General features: G+C 44.9%; 1 protein-coding gene and 1 long non-coding RNA gene across 3 annotated transcripts in view; one reads left to right on the top strand and one right to left on the bottom strand.

The window, feature by feature from the left end:
- Nucleotides 1-3,484: 3,484 nt before the first annotated feature.
- LOC117364678 (methyltransferase-like protein 24) lies at nt 3,485-23,915 on the top strand. Of its 2 annotated transcripts, none has more exons than XM_033954148.1 (6): nt 3,485-3,780; nt 3,869-4,139; nt 10,153-10,251; nt 12,433-12,569; nt 15,700-15,937; nt 21,755-23,915. In XM_033954148.1, exons 2-6 carry the CDS (start codon nt 3,873-3,875, stop codon nt 22,070-22,072), a joined length of 1,059 nt encoding a protein of 352 aa, XP_033810039.1. In that variant the 5' UTR covers nt 3,485-3,780; nt 3,869-3,872; the 3' UTR covers nt 22,073-23,915. The 2 variants fall into 2 exon arrangements, with proteins under 2 accessions (XP_033810039.1, XP_033810040.1); XM_033954149.1 differs by having other exon boundaries at nt 21,707-21,841.
- The window catches only part of LOC117364679, a 42,990-nt gene continuing 29,368 nt past the window's right edge, over nt 10,312-23,933 (bottom strand). The window contains exon 4 of the long non-coding RNA XR_004540295.1: nt 10,312-12,587. This is a non-coding gene — a long non-coding RNA (uncharacterized LOC117364679). The remainder of the gene's footprint in view (nt 12,588-23,933) is intronic.

The following is a 23,933-nucleotide window of genomic DNA, read 5'->3' as shown; positions in this document are numbered from 1 at the left end:
GGACAGAAGAAGTTGCTGATATTTTAAAAATTTGCATCCTTTAACAGATGGAAAAGTAAAAACAGCATCTGAGCATCAAGAATATTTTAAATTAACAAATATGAACGAATCCACCAGATGATACCTTGAAGCATAAACAATCGAACTTAAACTTCACACAGGTTTCAACCGGCAGCCAATGCAGTTTGCAAAGGAATGGAGTGATATGATCTGACTTTTTCAAATTAAAAATCAATCCGACTGCTCGCATTAATGCGCAATCTGTAAAGATTCTTTTGAGTACCAGCAAAATATTACAATAGTCCAATTGACTCAAGACCAGAGATTGTACCAACAATCTAAATGATGAAACATCAAAATATGCTCCAATAGTACTCAATTTCCTTCCCAGGGCATTGACCTGGTTCTTCACGGTCAAATTCTGGTCCAAAATTACTCCTAGAATCTTAATTGTAGATTGAACGGGATAGGTTATAACATTCATTGTCATCGATGTCTCAGTACAATTTTGACTTGTGGATGCATTAAAAAATTTAGTCTTTCCTGGGTTAAGTTTTAATTGGAATTTGACCATCCATTGTTCAATTATCAAAAATACTTTGGTTATTACAGTCTCTGTTCAAAGGTTATGAATCCCACAACACCAGAAGGAGTGTCCTGGGCATATGAGACCAGCCCAATATTGTAAAATGTTGCCTTCATCATCTAGGTCAGGGGTGTCAAAGTCCCTCCTCGAGTTTTCGGGATTTCCCCCATGAATATGCATGAGATCTATTAGCATACAATGAAAGCAGTGCATGCAAATAGATCTCATGCATATTCATTGGGTGAAATCCTGAAAACCCGAGGAGGGACTTTAACACCCCTGTCTTGGGGTCTGGGTGGTACCCAGATTTTTAAAAGCACTTACCTGAAATCCAGGCCATGCTGGGGTGATCCGGTGACACAGTCTGGGTGGAGCCAGGAGTTACCCAATTAGCAGCAATATTCAGTCCTAACCAGCTAACCCCCTAATTATATCCATTTTTATGCTTGGTGCGCAAAGTTGAGCGTGCAAATTCCAGAATACTGCCAGTTGTGCATGCAGAATTCATAGGTGCAGTTGGAAAGGGTGTGGACCTGGGAGGGGCGTGGGCGGGGTCAGGGGCGTGCCTAGCACTTATGCGTATAGGTTGCTTTTTCTTTCTTTTTCCCCGTCCTATTGTGGTGGGGGGGGTTGGGTTTTGGGGTGGTTTTTTTTTTTTTTTTACCATATATGTCTCTCCTCTGAACTTTAAAATCACTTAATCTAATCATTGTAAACCGCATAGAACTTCACGGTCCTGCAGTATATAAACTGTTATTATTATTATTATTATTATTAATTGTAGTTCTACTCCCTCTCACCTTTTGTATTAATAGGGTAGACAGTTGGACCTACAGAACAACTATTTTTAAATTTTAAATTGTGTGTAAAAATATATCTTTATATTTGATCAATTCTTGTATGTCGCTCAGTAAAACGAAATAAGCGATTCATCAAAGTCGAATGAAACTTATCAAATATTAGCAGTTAGTTTGCACCAGCCATTGAACTGGAATTCGTGCCTAAACCTGGGCAAGGCTTGTGCCAATATTCTACACTGGCAACGGACACACAATTGCTGCTCTAGGATTTGTGTCTGGCACAGCATCCCGGCGATCTGTCGAGCCTTTCACCTCTCCGGGATGGTTATCCGGATGCGATCTTTTAATATCGCTGGTGCCTGCTACAGCTGGCGATTTGCATGTTGAATTATTTCATTTAACACAATTTAATTGTGTTGTGTTGTTTTGTTTTTTAAATGTCATTTTTAGGTTGGAAGAGACACAGAATGAAATACGCCGGGAGAAAGAGGGTCGATCTCCCAAGTTCTTGCATTGGCTCTTGAGCTGGGCCCTGTGATATTGAGCATATCGCCCTTCTCCACTAGGATGGGGTACATTTAAAGCAGTAGTCTCAAACTTGCGGCCCGGGGGCCACATGCGGCCCGCCAGGTGCTATTTTGCGACCCACGGTCTGTACTAGCGCTGCCCGCTCTTTGCAGCATCCTCTGGCTTCCCCCCTGGCATCCCGCTCTTACCTTCAGATAATCACCGCAGCCTGCAGAGAGGATTGCCAGTGCTGTAGTGATTCTTGCAGGCTTCTGTTGTCCTCAGCAGCACGTTCCCTCTGCCGTGATCTTGCCCCTGATGTCAGAGGAGGGGGTGGGACCGCGGCAGAGGGAATGTGCTTCGGAGGCCTACAACACCGGCGATCCTCTCTGCAGGCTGCGGTAATTAGCTAAAACTAAGATCAGGAGGCCAGGGGGAAGCTGGAGGACACTGCAAAGAAGGGGGGAACATGCAGGTCTTAAGGGGGGGGGGGGAAGATTTATAAACTATAAAGAGTTTTACCTCATGCAAAATTGTCATTTCTTTAATAAGACATTAACTATTTTTTTCTGAGGCCCTCCAAGTACCGACAAATCCCAAATGTGGCCCTGCAAAGGGTTTGAGTTGGAGACCACTGCCAAAGGTCCATCAAGCCCAGGATCCTGTTTCCAATAGTGGCCAACCCAGGTCCCAAGTACCTGGCAGAAGCCCAAAGAGTAGCAACATTCCAGAGCTGAGATTGTGATGTCATAATGCCTCATTCCACCAATGCATAACAGACACCTCATCAATGATGTCACAATGGCTTGATTATTTCTTTACTTGGTTCACATGAGAACATAAGAGCTGCCATAGTGGGACAGACCAAAGGTCAGTGGTCTCAAACTCGCGGCCCACCAGGTACTATTTTGAGGCCCTCGGTATGTTTATCATAATCGCAAAAGTAAAATAAAACAGTTTCTTGATCAAATGCCTCTCTAGTTAAAAATTACAATATTATTATTAAGACTTAGCCAAAAGGAAAGATTTATAAGCTATAAAGAGTTTTACCTCCTGCAAAATTGTCATTTCTGTAATAAGACATTAACTATTTTTTCCGAGGCCCTTCAAGTACCTACAAATCCAAAATGTGGCCCTGCAAAGGTTTGAGTTGGAGACCACTGATTTAAAGTCTCCTTCCTACTCTAACCCAAAATGTGCACGCTTCAGGGCTTTCTAGGCTTTTTACTCTGCTCCCTTTGTGCATCAGCCGGAACTGAGCAGTTAATAACTTTAACCGATCGCTTTCAGAGGGTCTGGGCTCAGCTCTTTCCACCTACTTATCCGCAAAGGATTACCCCCCCCCCCCCCCCCCAATTCCTTCCTCCTCTTCCCTCACCCCACCCCTAACTGGGGGTTTTATCTGGAAAGCATTTTGGACAAAGGTGCTTTGTGTATGAATGACAGAGCTATTTAGAGAGCAGAGACAACCATCTGACCTTGCCTCTCTGTTCCATGCCGTTTGCCAGCTTGGCCGGTCCCATTTAGCTACTTAGCTGGTGTGGAAAGGGCAGGGCAGGATTAGTCTGTTTCCTGGAGCCTGCCAGGGATGTTACTGCTTTTCTTAAAAGGAAGAAAAATAAAGGAAGAGAGAAGTAATTTGACTTGTGAGATGACAGGGCTGAACATAATAAGAGAACTGGAATTTCATCAGTGAAGTCCCCATGGGAGGGGCCTCGGGATGAGAGGGTGTCTGCAGCAGCCACTGGAGAGGCAGGGGGGAGCCGGTAAGATAAGAGATGCTTTTGCAGAGTGAAAGTTGGACAACTTTTGGGAGTAGAAGGTGCATTGCTCTGGACTCTTTTTTTGCTCCCTGTCTGCCTGTGAGGGTGTGGGTGTGGAGGCCTGGTAAGTGTTGGCAGTGTGTTACTTTGTGTGTTGAGGGGAGACGGTTACGGCCAGGTGTTAAGATGTTTTGCATTTCCTCCTGCCTTAGGACTATGGGTCGTCGGGGTTTGTCCTCCTGGGCTTTTGTCCGACTGCTGCTCCTTGGCTGCTGGGCTCTGACTGTACTCCACCTCCTGCTGAACCCCTGGGCATGGCCTGGGACCACTGGGGATCCCAGAGAACCACCGCTGTCCTACACCATTCTCACCATCCACCAGGGGTACCAGGCCCCTCAAGTCCTGGCCAGGCAGCGTCTGCGATCGAGGCTAAGTGCCAGCCAACACTACCAGGATGAGAGAGAGCAGCTCGCCCACAGTCAGGTGAGCAGCAAGGAGACCCCCCAGGAGAAGGGGTAAGACCATCTCCCTGGCGGGAAGTTTAAGGGAAAGTTTTATCCTGCCCTGTCTTTCTTTTCTCTGTTGCTTCTCCTGTCTCACCTAATTATCTTTCTTAGCCCATCTTTCTGTTTTTTTCTAATGAAACTCTTCCCTATTTTCCACCTACGGGAAAAGCGTTGTATTGAGCAAGGCCTTGCTGCTTTCTAAATAGTCAACTCTTAAATGTAGCGAGCCTGCAAGTCTTTTCCACCCCCACCGTCTTCCACTGAATTAAATCCCTGTTCTGCAAACAGCCTCAAGATATAGAGACAAAGAACCAGCTCTTCCTACCTCCCTAGCAGGATGGACAAGGGTCAGCAAGCAGTAGCCTGGGGGTACAGGAAGGTTAGAGGATCAGCTTTACTGTCATGGCTTCTGACATGCAATCCAAGCTCTTGAGATTGCATTAGTTTATCTCTACACCTAATTATAGCCTCCAGCTGGGTATACAATTATATATTTGAGATTTGCATATAATGGAAGTGACAGGTATGCAAATCTCTCTCATGCATATTCATTAGGGATATCTTGAAAACCCAACTGGCTGGGTGGTCCCCAGGACAGGGTTGAGAACCACTGCCTTAGTTGCAGATGGTATCCAAGCTGTCTGCCCGGCCCTGCAGCCAGTCGTACCTGACGGGGAATTCTCCGTTTCGCTATGCTGCATCAGGGGACAAGATCATCCTACATCACCAACAAAAGTTGAGGCCCACCATGTACTGGAACTGCATCACATTCAAACACACGGACAAACTCTAAATAAGGGGTGTCAAAGTCCCTTCTTGAGGGCCGCAATCCAGTCGGGTTTTCAGGATTTCCCCAATGAATATGCATGAGATCTATTAGCGTACAATGAAAGCAGTGATGCAAATAGATCTCATGCATATTCATTGGGGAAATCCTGAAAACCTGACTGGATTGCAGCCCTCGAGGAGGGACTTTGACACCCCTGCTCTAAATACATTCTTTAAGCCAGACATGGGCAACTCTGGTCCACGAGGGCCGGAATCCAATCGGGTTTTCAGGATTTCCCCAATGAATATGCATGAGATTTATTTGCATGAACTGCTTTCAATGCATATTCAATGGGGAAATCCTGAAAACCTGATTGGATTCCGGCCCTCGAGGCCCAGAGTTGCCCATGTCTGCTTTAAGCCCCTGATCACCACACCAGGTGTGGAGATTTGAGTGAGGCCCTTCATTTGACTTTCGTTTTAATAAAAACCAAGATCTAAGGCCTCAGGACACACAGAAAGAAACTGTCTTCCTCTAGGTCTGAGCGATTTTAAAGAGGTCCAGATAAATTCAAACTTTTCTTTCCATGAACATAACATTCCTATGTCTAAAATATAACTGAGGGATACACTTACAGTTTTGGGGGGGTAAACAAGTCACTAATAAAGTCCTTCTGTTCAAGCCATTCACCCTTGATCTCTTCAAAAAATCTGAAAGATCTAGGCAGGTCCAAGCCGGGTCGTACCTTTTCCTCTTCTCTTCTTTCTTCTCCATCTGATTATCTTCTTACGAGATGCTCTGTGGAAGTTTCAAAACTTCCATCCTGTCCTTTGAAGGATAAAAGTTAGTGATGAAAGATATGTTTTTGCAAAATGTAACAATCTCCTACATAGAGATCTAGAGGCATTCTCCAAGTTCCTTGTGATGACCCCTTTACCTTGCAACAAAAGAGCTTAAGTTGCCCTAAACCTCTAAAATCCTCCTCCAGGGCTTTAACCCAATGTGCCAATAGTTCATCTTCCCCCTCTGTAGCTTGTATCCTGGTATGAAAAGCCAAGGTAACAGTAGTAGCCGAAGTAATTAATTTATGCAATGAAGCTATCGCTTGCCATATACTTTCCATAGTATCCTAGTAAATAACAGCAGGTAAAGACATGAACAGTTTGCCCAACAGTCAGACTCGTTATCAATTCATGATTAAACCAACAGTGAATGTGGTGTAAAATATCTATACTTGTTCCTGATCTTTTTATTTTCCAACAACTTCAGACTATAGAAAACACTGCCCTCAGACTGATCTACTCCCTGAGAAAATATGATCATATTACAACTGCCTTCCTAGACTCTCACTGGCTACCTATGCAAGCTCGAATTCAATTCAAATTCTACTGTTTATTATTCAAAGCATTAAACGGCTCCGCCCCCCCCATCTAAACAACCGCCTAAACCAGATCCTCACCTCAAGACAAAGAAGAACTCCGAACCCTCAAGGGCACTCAGCGCAAAAAGATGTTTGATAACCTTCTGGCGACACAAGCAGCAAAACTTAACCACTCCATCTCCAACCTGTTGACGGCAACGGGCGACTTCAAAATTTTTCAAAAAGAAATCAAAACCCTACTTTTCAAAAAATGTATCCAGATATCTTAACCCAACCCTTCCCCCTCCACCTAGATAAATTCTCCCCTCAAAACCTCCACTTAAATAATCTCTTCCTCCCCAAAACACCAACCAAGTATTCAGATCCCTGAAATGTAACGTAATCTTATTTGTACTCTAACTGTAATCTATTTGTTCTATCACACAGTAACGTACAGTCAATTTAATATCCAATTTGCAAGTTCTTCCAGAATTAATCCAGGTACCTCTCCTCCCTTGTAAAAAAAAAAACAACAAAACAACAAAACCCCAAAACTGTTGTAACTTCACTGGAAATGTCCAGTTAGCTCTTTTGTAATCCGCCTTGAACTGCAAGGTATAGGCGGAATAGAAGTCCCTAATGTAATGTAATGTAATTTTTGGGACACACATCATAGAAGGCCGCCTGGTACTGTCCTTATGTCCAAACTATTAGATTTTCTGTCAATGTCCACTCTGGCCTATCCTGATCCATCTTGTCATATATGGGACACAGACCATAGAAGTGTTGTCTTTATGTCCAGCTACTGGAGTTGCTCTTAAAGCCCTCTCTAGCCCATCCTAATCTCTCTTGCCCTACACCAGGGGTAGGGAACTCCAGTCCTCGAGAGCCGTATTCCAGTCGGGTTTTCAGGATTTCCCCAATGAATATGCATTGAAAGCAGTGCATGAAAATAGATCTCTTGCATATTTATTAAGGAAATCCTGAAAACCCGACTGGAATACGGCTCTCGAGGACCGGAGTTCCCTACCCCTGCCCTACACTATGGTCAATATTCTCAATGGAGAAGGGTAAATAGTGGGGATCAAATATAAACAAGCCGTGAATAAATTATGTAAATCCAACAACCAGCCACATCAGCGATGAGTCTAGAGGAGGAAAAGCCTCAGAACCCCGTTAGGGAAGACACCTTCTCTAACTTGAGAAGGTAAGGCTAACGTCATTGGCTCAAAAACCTCCTCCGTGCTGAAACAAGATTAGTCGTTGTTAGCTGCTATCCCAGTTAAGGCAAAAAATAAATTTTAAACAAAAAAGACTTATCTGTGGCTCCTTCGGGCATGTCCCTCACTTATATTTTAGACAACTAATCTTGTTTCAACACCAACTATCTTGTTTATGACATTAGCGTTAGCATAGCATAGAGAAAATTTTTGAGCAAATGATGATAGCCTTACCCTTTCGAGTTAGAGAAGGGCTCTTCCCTAACGGGGTTCTGAGGCCTTTCCTCCTCTCGACTCATTGTTGATGTAGTTGGTTGTTGGAGTTACATAATTTATTCACAGCTTGTATATATTTGGACACAATTTTTTGGCTGTGTAAAGGGCTTTTTTTTTCCAAGTGATTAAATAGTGGGGTTCCCCAGGGATCTGTGCTGAGACCACTGCTCTTTAATATATGTATCACTGATCTATAGATGGGAATAACTAGTGAGAAAGTTCAATTTAATGATGAGACAAAATTGTTCAAAGTTGTTGAATCTCAAGAGGATTGTAAAAAAATTGCAAGAGGACCTTGCGAGACTGGGCATCAAAATGGCAGATGGCGTTTAATGTAGGCGAGTGCAAAGTGATGCATGTGAGGAGCTGAAGTGGATGGTAGCTGGCCCTGAATGTCCGGCTAAGGTGGTCAGTAGCAGAACTTAGATAGCAGCAACGTCTGAGCTGCTATCCGGATAACTTATTTGGATGATTTAGGATAGCCTTCTCTCTCTCCTAAATGATTCCCATAGCAGGTGGCCTTTGCCCTCTGGCTCCATCCAAGCTCCACCCCACACAGTAGTGGCGGTCTGTGAGGATATCGAGAAGCGGTATCCAGAGAGCGCCTCTGAACCTCTGCAGCGCCTGTCCAAACAGTGCTTTTGAATATTGACCCGATAACTTTAAAAAAAAACAAACTTGCAGGGCTGCCTGAACTAGAAAAGATCTTGGTTTCTGCACGTGGGGTGATCAGAGCAGAGAGCCTGAATGCACCCCCCCTTCCTGCTGACCACCGTATCTCTCTGTGTGACTCGGTGTAAATTCTTTTCTTTTTTTCTCCCTAGGTTCAAACCTATCCATATGTTCATCTCGTTTACACTTGTACAATGCCTGACACTCCAATAATTACAAATGATTATAAATCACATAAAAAACCTCCTGCCAGTTCATGATACAATCTAAATGTATCATCATTTTGTATCTTTAAAAACACCACTGCCCACTTAGCGGTCCTGCTGAGGTAATTCACAAGCAAGAATTTCCCTGAGGATCTTGTGGGGAGATGGGGATAACATGTCCAAAGTGAGGAACTGGGCCATATGTTCTGAAATACTTTAAAAAAAAATATATCTTTATTCATTTTGAAGCCATACGTAAGTGCAACATATAATACAATCATATTACACTATAAAAGCACTTAAATACAATTAAAATTGTAATCTATGACAAATAGATATATCACCCCATCCCCCCCCCCCGTAATTATATTCAAAAAGTACACTCAAATTAAGAAATTAAAAATTTGTTCCAGCCTGCCCTGGACGTGTATGACCAAAGAGCAAAATCAACACTCACTCTTTGCAAAACTTTGTCAATGATTCCCAAATCTTCAAAAACTTCTTATAACCATAATACGTTCCATCTTAAAAACATGAGAGAGACTCCCACCAAAAGGAATAGTTCAGTCTATCCCAGTTTTTCCAATTCCTTAGAATAAGCTGTATGGCAACCCCTGTCATAATAAATAGAAGTTTATTATTATGGGATGATATTTGGCTTTTAGCTCTCATCATAGTGCCAAATAGCACAGTGTCATATGTTAGTGCCACTGGATTTTCCATTACTTTGTTTACCTGATCCCAAATGGATCTCCAAAATTGAAGTATCAAGGGACAATAGTATAAAGATGATCTAACGTCCCAGGTTCAAGATGACAGTGCCAGCATCTATTAGACTTGGAACTATCTAATTTCTGTAATCTAACCGGAGTCCAACATGCTCTATGTAACAAGAAAATTCATGGTTCATTTGGTGGTGGTGTCAGTGGTTCCGTCCTCCACCTACCCCTGTTCTGTAGTCTGTGAGATTAAAAGAAATGCCTTTGCTGCCTTTTTCTTTCACCAGGAGAGCTTAACTCCTCGCTAAGCCAAGTATTGTCTCCTCGGCAAGATTACCGACTGATTCTCCACAGACCCTGGTCAATCTTCCCTCTTTCCCTACCTCTGGATCTTCCTGTTCTTTCATCACTGGGCTGCAGATTGTATGTTGGCGTCACAAAAAATAATACTCGGCGCTGGCCAAGCCATTAAGCAGATTAATCACAGTTATCTCCCGTAGGACACCGCCATCCAGTCCTGCCTAGAACGGTTACAATAGAACCCATATGTAGATTTTAGAGAAATATTTCCACTGTGGTTGTTTCCCTAAACCACCTGAAAAACTTTCATGATTTCCATCTAGAACCATACATCCTACTTCTGATGAGGAGCTGGTCCAAGATCTAAAACTCTCCCTCTCCCTCCTTTCCCCCTCCTCTCCTTTCATCTGATTTTAAAGTTGTTGCAGTGATTTCAGATCACAGGACCAGTGACATTTTTATCTGCAGAAGCTTCCACGGCCGCTGGACTTGCAGCCCTGGGCAGACCTGAGTGAATCTTTCCAAAGTGAGGCCTATCGTTTTCTCAATTATATCGGAACACTCCAGGTGGGTTCTTCCATCTCCTGTCTCTCCCCACTCCAAATGTTAAAATGCTACCATTTATATATATATATATATATATATATAAAGATCAAAGCAAATCTAGGTCTGTGTGTGCTACTAATTACCAGTCTGCTTTATTTAACTTCATGGATGCATTCCCAGTTTTGTCTCTGGTAGGTGGGTTTCCACTTAGAACAGAGCTCTAGGACCCAAAGCAATTTAATTAAAACCATCAAGTTGAGTCAGAGAACAGAATCAGCATTTGCACTGCTTGATTCACCTTGGAAAACTCGATGAATCCTCCACATTAGAAGCATTGCAACCAGCAACTGCTCAGATTTAAAAAGACTTGCAAAGCTCAGCTCAGGATGTGTTTGGCTTTGGAACAGATGTTTGCCGATGATGACGTGAGACAAGAGAACAGAGCCGTTTCAAGTTCCCCGGTTCCCAGAGGGAGATTTTAGGCCAGTCCTGGGTTTCTGATAGGTCCTTCCTAGTGCATTAAGGGGTCTGCAACACCAATTTCCAAAGGTCTTATCAGGGACTACGAATGCCACACTGCTTTAAGACGTAAATTAAAAACCAGCACTGGCCAAAAACTCTGCTGGAACTGGGTAACTTGGCATGTCAAAGAGCAGAGACGTGCTTGGAGCCCTCAGTTGTCCAAAATGGTGCACTCTCTCTGCCCTCCAAAGCAGGGTTGAGACTCTTTAAAGAGAAAACGATATTGGTTGCAATGTGAAGCAGACCAGAATGAGTTAAACAGGACAAGCGTTCTCATACAGAGCACTGAATGTTCTGCTCTGTTGTAAGCCTCACTGAAGATTACCCAAAGCGCTTCTGAGAGGCTTGTCGAAACAACAGCTGCTTCCGTGGTGCTTTGAAATCACATCTCAAATAATATAATTTTGTTACCTGTAGTTTATATCTTATGGAATGGAACAATCTTAAAATTATAGGCCCTGTCCACTACAGGGATAATTCTCAAACGGTCGTCTAAAATCAGGTACCGGGATGATGGGCGCACAGCGCAAATTCTGTAACTGCAATTATGCATGGGACTGCTTTTATAGAAATCTAGTGTACATTTGCAGTTCGATGCCTAACTTTAGGTGCGAGCACTCGTGCTCACTCAGTGACTGGCGTAAATATTCGCACCTTACTGCAGGCGGTCCTCTTTTTTTTACGTTCAAAATCTGGTAACCCTATGCATGTGCAAATTTGTACACTGGGGGGGGGGGGTTCTCTGTATAGTATTGTATTCAACTGCCCAATGCATTATACAAATACTAAAATGATGAGCTGTGAGTTAAAGGGACAGTATCATCCCTCTGTCTTTCCACACTCCAGGAATGAATGCTTAATTGCTCATAGCCTGAAAAGTTATCCAGTTTCAGGGAGAGCTTTAGGCCAGTCCTGGATTTCTGACAACCCTCATCCTGATGTATTCTGTTACCTGGAGGGCTGATGGCAATAGGCAGAATCCGGGACTACAAATACCACAATTCCTTGGGACGCAAGTTCAAAATTGGGACTAGCCATAACATCACCTTCCATGGAACTGTGACTTGGTGACTCTGTTAAGGGTATTGCTAAAGTGACTTTTAAATTATACTTCTGCAAATTCTGCAGACAGAGTTGCCACGTGATCTGGTTCCAAGAGGGAGATATTAAACTAGGCCTTGATTTCCAACAACTCTATCCTGATGTACTCTGGCACCTGCAACACTGATTTTTATCGGGTTGAATTGGGAACCCCACCGGGCTTCAAGATACAAGTTCAGAACCAGGACTGTCCAAAAAGCCTCCCTCCTGGAGTTTGAAATGTCGGTTTAAATGAAATCTACTTTAAGAGCAAAAGTATAGCTTTTCAATGGTGCAATAAAAAAAAAAAGTGTCTCATGGGCTTTTGACAAGCCTGACCTAAGGCAAAGCACCAGAGCTTTCGCAGGCGAGATGCAATGCATGTGACTTTCAGAGACCATCTGTTAATTCTTAACCTTGCTGGAGGCAGGAAGAGGTCACAGGTTTTGCAGTGGGGTAGATGGAGGAGGATATTACCCTTTTAAAACCAGTTATTTTATCCTTCTGGAAAAAGGATCTCTCTGTGCTTCCTGTGTCTGCTGTTCAGAAGAATTCATTCACCCAAGCCAGCCCGTGCTTTTTCCTCTTCTCAATCTCCAGCTGCACTGCTCTGTGGCTCTAAGCCAGGCCCTGCAGAGGGGTCGTCTAGATGGCGTGGAGGGGGCCTGGGAAGTGTGTTTGGACCACATGACAACTCTGTCTCCAAAGCAGGAGAAGTGTCTCGTTTACACGTTCAGGTGAGAAACAGCTTTTCCCTGGAAAAGAAATGCAGAGACATCATCTTTAGCCATTTCCAGGAAATTATCAGTATCCTCCATGTGGGACTTGCGGCACTCTTGCACCCCACCCCTCCCCCCAGTACCGATTCAGCATTATACTTCTGAGAGAGTTGCCAGCTGAATCCAGATTCACCTGGCAGGGTTGATCCATTCCTGGGTTGGATTTTTTTACCCCATTGCATTCAGGGATTTATCCATTGTTTTGATTTCCTCATTGCATTTCCTAAGAAAAGCAAAACTACAAGTCCCTGCATGCAATGGGGTACACTCAGAACTAGATCAACCTTGTCGAGTATATCTGGATGCACTTGGCAGCCTTTTACTCTGTTCATTTCTTGGGTTTGCCTGTCTGTTCTTTCTTTTCCAGACATGACTGGCACAGGTAGTTCCAGGAGGGGAATTCACACCTGGCAGCTGAGCTGTTTCCAGTGACTCAGCCTCTAATCACTGATGGGCTCACAACTGCATTCCTCTGGCTAATCCCACACGATGGGGATTTAGTGGGGCACCTGGTAGCATCTGCCTCAGTTCCATTTCATTCTCCACAAAAGAGTCAGGCTAATATTATTTTGCTTCCCTTTAAATCTGGGATTCTTCACAATGAATGAATGAGGGTGAGAGATTTCCACACAAATTTAATTGCAGATATCCTAAAAACCTGACTAGCTAGATGTGTCCTGACACGCACCTTATACCTTGCATCTGTGCTTCTCAACCCTCTCCTGGAGACACACTTAGGGCTAGATCAGGGGTGTCAAAGTCCCTCCTCGAAGGCCGCAATCCAGTCAGGTTTCCAGGATTTCCCCAATGAATATGCATGAGATCTATTAGCATACAATAAAAGCAGTGCATGCAAATAGATCTCGTGCATATTCATTGGGGAAATCCTGAAAACCCGATTGGATTGCGGCCCTCAAGGAGGGACTTTGACACCCCTGGGCTAGATGCACTAAAGTCTCTGTGATCGCCTAACGATTGTCGCAAAACCGGTCTGAGTGGTTTAGCGATGGATCGTATTTGCTAACCCAATGCATAAAACAGCTCACCATGTGGTATTCCGCACAATCGCTCATTCTCCGACTCGGCCATGCAAATTAGGTAAATGCCATGCAAACGAGCCAACTTGATGCAATGCACAAAAAGTAGCGATCACCTCCACTGACCCCCAAAAATGACAGGTCTAGCTGTATTAACGACAGGTCTGCCTGGTTTTATTTTTCATTTTTCCACACACAATATCTGTCCCATAAAAAAAAGTCTTGCCCTTCCCCCCCCCCCGACGACCCATCCTAGAGCGGAGGCAGGAGGGGTTTTCAGGATTATCATCCCCACCCTCTTCCCCCCCACCTTCACACGCTTCTTCCCCACCCCCTCCTGCCATGCACGTGCCGCTTCCCTTCCCCCATACCTCTGTAACGCTCCTGCCGTGAGCAGCAACCCCCAAGCTGCTGTCTCGCCAGTGTTAGCTCTTCTTATGACATCACTTCCTAGGGGTGGGTCCAGGAAGTGATGTCAGAGGAAGAGCTGATGCCAGCGCGGCTGCAGGTTGGGAGTTGCTGTTCACACCAGGAATGTTTACCGAGGCACAGGGGAAGGGGGAGCAGTGTGCATGCATGGTATTGAGGGGCGGGGAAGGACCAGGGGGGCAGAGAGGAGGACGTGTGCCCGCGCCATCAGCAAGACGGTGCCCGGAGTGGACCGCCTCCTCCCCCCTTACTATGCCACTCACCACAATGAATATGCATGAGAGCTTATCTCATGCATATTCAATGTGGCAATCCTGAAAACCATACTGGCTAGGTTTGTCTCCAGGAGAGGGTGTGAGAAGCACTAAATTGAGAGACCAAATGCAAAAAGATGATAATGTAGGGGGAGGGGCCAAACGACAGGAAAGGGCAAAATGTAGAGAATGGGGTGGGGGGAGGGCAAGACACTGGGCTCATTGCATCACCTAGTTTGAATCCACCAGCTGGAGGACAGATGGAGACTCTGGGCTTTACGTCCATTGAAAGCAATGGAAGTAAAACCTGGGCTTCTTGATCCGTCCTCCTTTTTCTGGAGCCATATGGTAGCCCTACTTTTGACACCACATTATATCAAGAGTCAGAATGCGGCACAGTCACACTCTTCAGAAGTTACTTTTCACCGGGAAACATGATTTTAGGTGGGGAGGATGGTAGTTCTGTAAACTGAGATTTCCAATGTTGCAATTGTCAGGGTGAGTTGGCTGGTTCTGTTGTCTCAGTTTTTAGGGTTATGGTTTTTATAGCCAAAGCTAAGCATGACAGGATTAGAATTTACCCCCCCCCCCCCCCGCCCGCCGCCTCCTCGCCACACACACATCAAGAGTGGCTTGGGGATATTGAGGCTACGGACAAAACCAGCCCAGCCACTAGAGCAGGGGTGGGCAACTATGGTCCTCAAGATCCACAAACCAGTGAGGGTTGTCGTGATTTCGACATGAAAATACCTGAGGCTGATATTTGCACGTACGGTTTCCGTTCGTTGTGGAAATCTCGAAAACCCGACTGGATTGTGGCCCTTGAGGAACATGGCAGCCTACTCTTACACAGACAGAGGGGTAGGCAATTCCGGTCCTCGAGAGCCCGAGCCAGGTCAGGTTTTCAGGATATCCACAATAAATATGCATGAGATAAGAGTTGCATCTCAAGGAGGCAGTGCATGCAAATCCATCTCATACATATTAATTGTGGATATCCTGAAAACCTGACCTGGCTTCGGCTTTCGAGGACTGGAATTGCCTACCCCTGGCTTAGAGTGACAGAGCCCTGGCCTGTACAAGATCCTTTCCCTGCTTTGCTTCTCACTACTGTCTCTAACCCTATCCCCCACCTTTCTCAGACCGAGCAAAAAACAAAAAGAAACACCAGCACTGCATCAACATTGACCTGTGCTGAAGCCCCTCTATATATTCTGTGTGAAAGCCATGGAAAGTGGCGTACTCACTCTTCGTAAACTTGATGCAGAATGCCTAGTGCCTTCACCCCGTTCCTTGACTCTTCTGTCTGATCTGGGGCCATCAATGTTTTCACAGCCTCTTTCCCCCATATCCTCCTTCTTTCCGTAGTGTGGTGAAGAGAGCAACAGATTTTGAGGAGAAGATGAGCAATGTGGGATGTGAAGTACATACTTTTGGTCTGACCCCCCAGAAGGAGGATAATCTGAGACAGAAAAATCATCAAGTAGTGCATCACCCACGCCTGTGGCTGGACTGGCGTGAGCACAGATTGATTGCTTTGCCACAGGGGCAGAAAAGCTCTTCCAGGAAGCTACGGCAGATTCTGCAGGAACTGGGCCATGCAAAGGTAACGTGACACACTGGACATGATTTGGGGCCAATTACAGCCACTTACACAGAAAGCTTACATGCAGAAATTTTCTGCTGGGCTGTCCACAACTTGACTAAAGGAAGTAGTTCAGTATTATTGGGGGTCATGCTTGGGTGAAAGATACTCCATAAGAATATAGGAAACATGTTCCAGATAGTCTTCAGAGCAGCAAAGAATGTGAATGCTCATTTTGAGAAAGAAACCACTCAAATATGTTTGCAAAATATCAGGAAGGTGCACTGAGCAGTGGCGTATTAAGGGGGGGGGAGGGTGGCACCAGGTGCACGCTCCAAGGGGGTGCACAGCCGGCCGGATCCAAAACCTCCTGCACTGCTTCAATCGGCACTTCAGCATGGTTGCCGTACTTAGAGCAGAGTCGGCAGCCGCACTGAAGTGAAGAAGGTCCCGCGATGACTGGGAAGAGGTAAGTGATGGCGGGGAGGGGAGGGGGAACCGGCAGCCGCAGTCATTGTGGGATTTTGCCGCAACTAACTGCGTCTGCCGGCCCAGCCCCTTCCGACATCACTTACCTCTTCCATCGGAGCAGAAGCAGTCGTCGCGGGATCTTTGGGATGGAGAAAGAAAGGCGGTCAGGGTGGCATGAAAGGGTGTGGAGAGTGACAAAGGGGGGGTCAGGGTGCTATGGAAACATGGTAAAGGGTAACAAAAGGGGGTCAGGGTGCTATGGAAACATGGTAAAGGGTGACAAAGGGGGGTCAGGGTGCTATGGAAACATGGTAAAGGGTGACAATGGGGGGTCAGGGTGCTATGGAAACATGGTAAAGGGTGACAAAGGGGGGTCAGGGTGCAATGGAAACATGGTAAAGGGTGACAAAAAGGGGTCAGGGTGCTATGGAAACATGGTAAAGGGTGACAAAGGGGGGTCAGGGTGATATGGAATCACGCTGAAGGGTGACAAAGGGGGTCAGGGTGATATGGATGCATGGTGGAGGGAGAGAAAGGGGCAGATGCTAAAGGAATTGCAGGGAAAGAGACATAAGGGGGAACAATACTGCATGGAATTGGGTTGTAGAGAGCGAAAGGGGGCAGATGCTGATGGAAGTGGGGGGAAAGAGAGAGAAGGGGCAGATGATGGAAGTGGGGAGAAGAGGCAGATGATGGAACTGGGGAGAGAGAAGAGGGCAGATGATGGAAGGAGGGGGGAAAGAGAGAGAAGGGGCAGATGATGGAAGTGGGGAGGGAGAAGAGGGCAGATGATGGAAGGAGGGGATAAATAAAAGGAAGGCACATGATGGAGGAAAAGGATTGAGTTAGGGAAATACTGGAGGGGGTGAGGGAAAGAGGTGGCGAGCTGTAGGTAGACAGTAAAAAAGGAAATTGATGAGAGGGTAGTAAGAACATAATCTAGATGGATGCAGAAAATAAATTGAAAAGGAAAATGAGGGAAGAAAGGGATTGCAGAAGAGGTGTGGGAGAGGGAAGGAGAGGAGAGAGATGCCAGACCAATGGGGGTGAAAGGAGAGATGGAAGGGGGAGGCATACAGTTTCTGGAAGAGGCATTGAAGGACAGAAGATGCCATATAGGGGCAGAGAGATGGTAGACAGTGGATGGAAGGAAGAGAGTAACAAGAAGATGAGGAAAGCAGAAACCAGAGAAGACAAAGGTAGAAAAATGTTTCTATTTATTTATTGCTTTAGGAGACATGTGTCACTGTTTCTGTGGTGTTGCATTGTAGGCAGAGTCCAGCTTTTACAAAACTGTGGAGCGTTTTTTACACCAGCCGTGATGGTAGCAGCTCTGATGCGCAAAATTCTATGAGCGTCAGAGCTGTTATCACTGTGGCTAAAATCCACACTACAGTTTTGTAAAAGGGGGAGGGGTTAATTTGTGATTACATATTCCATACTAGGCGAAGGTGTTTTCTGTGTTCTGTGTGTTCGAAAGACATGGTTTTCTGTTAGGATTGATGTGTACTAGTCTGGCTTGTTTAGTTTTACAATGGGTGTATTGATGTTGTACTGCTCACTGCATATGTAAGATGCTGCCTTTTCCTAGGTACTCATGTGTGACGTGTGGCTTGTTACTAAAAATCATGTTTTTCGTACAGATGGGGGGGAGGGGTGTGCCAAAAAATGATGGGCCCCGGGTGTCACATATGCTAGGTACGCCACTGGCACTGAGTTCCATTAACACATCTTATTTACTTATTGGGATTTATTAACTGACCTTTTATGAAGAGAGTCACCCAAAGTGGTTTACAATATGTTGAACAGTAATCAAGTACCCATAAATATTTTCCCTATCTGTTCTGGTAGATTCACAATCGCCTGTGTTGAAGAAACTACACTGGTTACCTATGCAACAAAGAGTGTAGTTTAAGACATCGTATTATGCTTCCCCAAAGGTCTTACAAGAATTCTTCCAGATCTATAAACCAGGAAGAGAGCTTAGAGACGTAAATTATGTTTGGAGGGTAAAATGTTGACTAGGCATCGATGATATATGTGGCTGGCATCCGACTATGGAATGCCTTGCCTGGTGTTCTGCAGTTTTGTATGGGGAGGATGAATTTTAAGCAAATGGTAATAAGTCAATTGTTTGCTAATGCCTTCTTATGCTAAGACATATTTTAGTTGATAATCGCCTTCTAGAATTTTTTTTTTTTTTTGAAGTATGATTTAAAACTTGTTTGTATTTCTAAATTGATCAAATTTGTGCTCTATCCCTATTATAACAGGGATGATTAACGATGTTGTCTTGATATGTCTATGTTATATGTGATAATTGGAGGGAAACAAGATTCTACGTGTCATATGGAAACCACATAGTTGTATGCGGTATATAAATTTTAAAATAAATAAATAACTGTGGTATCTGGGGCGGTGGAGGGTTAAGCGACTTGTGGAGTCCCAAAGAGCAGGTCGGGATTGAACTCACAACCTCAGGGTGCTGAGTAAGCATCTTCTAACCACTAGGCCGCTCCTCCCCTCTTAAAGAATTTAGGAGCCATTTCACTAGATCTGGGTTTGTTCAACTTCTGGTCCAGCTTGGCAATTCTTACCATGGGATTCCTGCTTCCTGCTGAAGTTATTGCAAACAGACTGTGGCCTCTCGCTCATAGGGTAACATAATGTCCGGTTGTCTCCTGAGAATCTGGACTTCAGTTGCAGAAGCCAGCGCTGGAACTTTCACGGACAGATTGGGATGACTTGTTAAACACCCCAAACCCAGCCCTGGGGGCAAGTGTTTTTTTGGGGGGGGGTTTTTGGCAGCATAATTTAGTTATGATCAGACTGGGAAATGGTGAATCCTATTTACAATTTGTTTTTCAGTCTTCCATTCTTCAAATGAAATAACTAGTACAGCTGTCAGATCTCTTGGCGTATTTGCACCCTACAGATATTTCTTTACAGGCCCTTGCACTGTGCTAACATTAGTTATTGATAACATTTTTAACCCGCTTAACCCATTTCATGATGGGGGGCATCTCGTTTTTTTTATCAGGGTGGTTGTCGGAGTTGTCACACTGGAGATGCTGAAAGCTGTTTCTGATCTATTTATTATACCTATTTTCACTTTCAAAAGGAGCTGCAGCATGACCTCTCTCCCTCCTTCCAATATTTGTGCTTTTTTCCATATATGCATGGTGTCTCTCGTGTGTGTGGGGGGTCTCATTAGAATGGAGGGATGCCTGCAGCCTGGGGCTGGATATTGGGCATGCGAGTGGTATGTGTGTGGGTATATGGGGCAGGAATGTGTCGGTAGGATGAGGGGGTACATGAGGGTATATAGAGGATACTATGGGTGCCTGCTCAGACTTCCTGCTGTGGGTGTGATGTCTGGGGGGGGGAGAAGGGACTGTGTACATCAGGATTATAGTGTGTCAAATTGAGATGGAATATATGTGCGAGATCAGAAACACAGTGGATCTCTCTGAGGCGGGGAGGGGGTATGATATGGGGTGGGGCTCTTATCAGAAGACAGTATTTAGGGTAAAGAGGGATGTTTGAGAAAAGATGCAGTGGAAGGGTCAAAGAAGTATTTCTGTATCCCCTCCCCCACCAAAAAAAAAATGCAGATACAGCCTGTTATCAGTTTGTGGAACTGGGAGCAGGTGAGCGTGACAGGTACCGGACTTACCGCCAACGGTGCCATGGCACCATTTGTTAATCCCTCCACCTGACCTGGCAGCAGGGAAAGCACTTAAGAGCATGTTATCTCCTGCTCCCAAAGGGCTGGTGTCATGGCATGAGCCGAGATCTTGCAGCTCTTATGCTCTTAAGTGTTGCTCCTGGTGCCAGGCTGAATGGGGTGATGGAAAAACAAGAGGGGGGGGGGGGGGGGAGGTGACGCGACACTGTTAAGAGCTAAGTTTAAAGACTGCTCTTCTTCCTTCCTTCCAGTGGACAAGCATTCCTACTGCCCCCTCCCAAAATATGTCAAATGAGGCCAGACTGTCCTGAGCCGGAAACACACCCTGTGTACACCACCCCCAGTGCTTCCACCCCTCCCACTGCATTGCGGCCAAGCAGGGGTACAAATTAGGTGCCCCGTCTCTCTTGCGCCATGTGCAGCTTCACCAACCACTCGCTGAGGTGCAAATATATGAAATTATTCTCCGCTATTGCTGATAATCTCAGTGAAGGGAGGAAAAAACTTCAAGTGCACACCGGTAATGGAGAAGCTCCATAGAACGAACATTGGCCACTGTATGTTGCATAAATCAGTCGCGTGCTGGCTTTTAGTCAATATACAGTTTAAAGAGGTTCCAAAAAATTTTTACAAGTTTGAGACACTGGTATACAATATACATAGGGTTACCATATGGCTCCGGAAAAAAGATGACAGGTTGAACCATCCGGATTTTACTTCCATTGAAAGCAATGGATGTACGGAGGTCAGATTGTGACATCTGTGTTGTACTTCCACAATGGAAATAAAAACCCGGATGTCTCAATCTGTTCTCCTTTTTCTGGAGCCATATTATTATTATTATTTTATTTCTTATATACCGCCAAAGCCGTAGTAATTCGAGGCGGTTCACAATAAAGAAGGGCTGGACAATCAGCGAATAGTTACAATCAGTGAATACAGATACAACAAAGAATCAGCGAATACGGTTTACAACAGAGAAGGGCAGGGCAATCAGTGAATAGTTACAGTTACAATAAATAAGCGTGTGCGGGGAACGGGTAAAATATGAGGGACAAAAGTAAGGTGGGCAGGGCGAAGGGTAGGGAAAGAGAACTTGGGGAGCAGGGGCAGGGAGAGAGGGCTAGGTTATAGTTCGGCTGAATAGGCTACTTTTTAATAATTTCCTGAAGTTTAGGTAGGATGAGGAGTGCAAGATAATTCTGCTCAGCCAGTCATTTAGAAGGCAAGTGTTCTGTTTAGGTGACTTTTGTATCGGCAGGCCTTTAGAGTTGGGTGGTTGAAGAGGTGGGCTCTGCGGGTGGGCCTGGAAGGGCAGTTTAAGGAGAAATGGGGAACCAGGTATAAGGGGGCCATACCAAGAATGGATTTGAAACAGATACAGGCAGACTTGAACTGGATTCTTGCTTCCATGGGTAGCCAGTGGAGTTTTTGGTAGTAGGGAGATATGTGTTCCTATTTTTTCAGCCCAAAGATCAGTCGGATTGCCGAATTTTGGATGATACGGAATTTTTGAATGGTTTTTTTGAAGGACCCCAGGTAGATAATGTTGCAGTAGTCGAGTAGGCTTAGGATGTACGATTGTACCAGTAGTCGGTAGTAACCCTATGCCTAAATCTGTAATTTTCTAGACTGAATGAAGTTTTTCACACGGCCATTTGCATCTTTCCTTGGAACAGATTGATGTGCTGGAAGCCGACCTTGCCAGCGCAGAATGGAAGGTTCTGGAAAGCATGCTGCTGGATGGAACGCTGGAAGCTGTGCACCAGCTCATTCTGACCATCCACTTGCACTGGCCCGGCTATGAGGTGGCTGGGAACGACACCACTGTGGTAAGGTATTGGTACAGCCTCTTGAAAGAATTGGAAACCAGAGGATTCCTGTTGTTCCACAGCTACCAGGACCCTCACAGACCACAGCTGTTTCTGCACAAATCTCACTTGAACACCAGCAGCTCCTACACCTTGGGCTGGGTCAACACTAGGTGGATGTTTTGACAGAAGAAACATTTGCCACATGATCCATCAAGTTAAGGACAGAATAAGTGCTTCTTGGACCTGATTTCGAGTCAAAACAGGACTTGACCATGTGGCTTTCCCAGAACTGCACTTTAAATAGGATGAGTCTTGTATCACATGTGCAGGTCACATGACACAGTGATTGTTGCTGATTGGCTCCAATTTCTGATGAAAGAGATTTTTTTTTTTCTTAGATGCACTAGACCCGCCTCATTTTTCCACTAAAAGGTATTGGCTTACACACATTTCTGAATCTCCTAAAGAAGGCTCTGGATTTTTAATTTTTTTTTTAAACTGGGCAGATCTTGCTTGGTTCTTTGCCTTCCAAACCAGTCTGGGAATGAGCCTTTGCACTGTCTGGTGTTGTTTTCCTGCTTTTTTATGTTCTCCTACCCTACTGAACACACTCCGTTGAGTCATTGAAGCATAGCATTGAGAGCTAAGTGACTTGGCTCCCTCTGGAACCTTACAATCATAGTCACTACTTCGGAGTGACCATCTAGGTATCACTCCCATACAATGACCACAACTTATTCCACCTTCCAAAGGCTGTGAAGGCTGCTCTAGCCCTAGCTAACTCAGGGAGTGGAAATTCTAGCTTAGGAATTTTCCATGTAGTGCTATACTTACCATTTGAGTTTCTGGGCTGTGCAAGAAGCCTCTAGTTGACGGAAAATCAAGCACAGGGCAGAGACTCTGAAAGCAGTGGCGTAGTAAGGAGGTGGGAGGTGGTCTTCCTCAGAGCGCTGACACCCCTCCTGCTCTCCACTCCCCTTCCCACTCCTCCCCCTGCTGCATGCGTGCCCCGCCCCTCCCCCCATACCTTTTTAACTTAAGCGCAAGCAGCCACGAACTTACTGTTTGCGTTGGCTTCGGCACTCTCTCTGACGCCACTTCCAGGACCCGCGCCTAGGTAGTGATGTCACAGAGAGCATTGAAGTTGATGCGAGCAACAAGTTCATGGCTGTTCGTACCGAAGATTAAAAAATATGGGGAAGAGGGCGGGAGAGGGGCGCCACCACCATGGCGCTGCTCACCCCTGCTACACCACTGAGCAGAGGGCCCAATTTTATAACAGGAAATTAAAAGAACGCCATAAAAAATAGGAACGCAAAAGAAGAATAGTAAAGAAAGAACAGAAGACAAATTAAATATAAAAAATTTATACAATCTAAATAATCAAATCTCAAAGAAAAATAAATGTTTCAATTATTTAAACAAGATTTAAACATTTCTTTTTCTTTGAGATTTAATTAATTTAGATGTCCTTTTATCAAGGGGTTTAACACCCGGAATACCGTGTGTTAAACCGCCTGCCACGCTAGTCGCTAACACCTCCGTTGACCAGGCATTAGTTTTTTTGCTTGCTGCGGGGGTTAGCGCGTGATGAAATGTCCGACCCGCTAACCCCGCTAGCGCGGCTTGATAAAAGGACCCCCTAGTTGCCAGAAAATAGGATAATGTTTATAATTTACAAAACATTCTCCCAGAAATGCTAAACCAAAAAGATGCGCCTTAACCAATGATCTAAATTTTATATAAGACAGTTCTGAACGAACCGTAACTGGAAGAGAATTCCACAGGCGAGGAACTGCTGCAAAAAAGGCAGACCTTTGTGTTGATGCCAAACGTACCAGATGAATGGCAAGCCAAGTCAATTGATGAGCAGTCAATGAAAGTAGGCTACGAGAAGGCTTATAGAGAACTAATAATTTTCCTAAGTAGTCTGGTTGACCCGATTGTAATGCTTTATACACAAGGCTTAAGGCCTTATGCATAAGGCAAAATTTAACGGGAAGCAAATGGCCATTCGCTGGACCGACTCAACTCGAAGTACATC

The sequence above is a fragment of the Geotrypetes seraphini genome, chromosome 8 (assembly GCF_902459505.1).
Source record: "Geotrypetes seraphini chromosome 8, aGeoSer1.1, whole genome shotgun sequence".
Classification (NCBI taxonomy): Eukaryota; Metazoa; Chordata; class Amphibia; order Gymnophiona; family Dermophiidae; genus Geotrypetes; species Geotrypetes seraphini.
This window is presented reverse-complemented; position numbering and strand designations above follow the sequence as displayed.

What these genes read in the sequence shown, in the direction of transcription:
- LOC117364678 (XM_033954148.1), top strand. Translation starts at nt 3,873, where the DNA reads ATGGGTCGTCGGGGTTTGTCCTCCTGGGCTTTTGTCCGACTGCTGCTC. An exon ending in AGCAGCTCGCCCACAGTCAG is followed by an intron (nt 4,140 to 10,152) that starts GTGAGCAGCAAG and finishes TTTTATCTGCAG; the next exon opens with AAGCTTCCACGGCCGCTGGA. An exon ending in TGTCTCGTTTACACGTTCAG is followed by an intron (nt 12,570 to 15,699) that starts GTGAGAAACAGC and finishes TTCTTTCCGTAG; the next exon opens with TGTGGTGAAGAGAGCAACAG.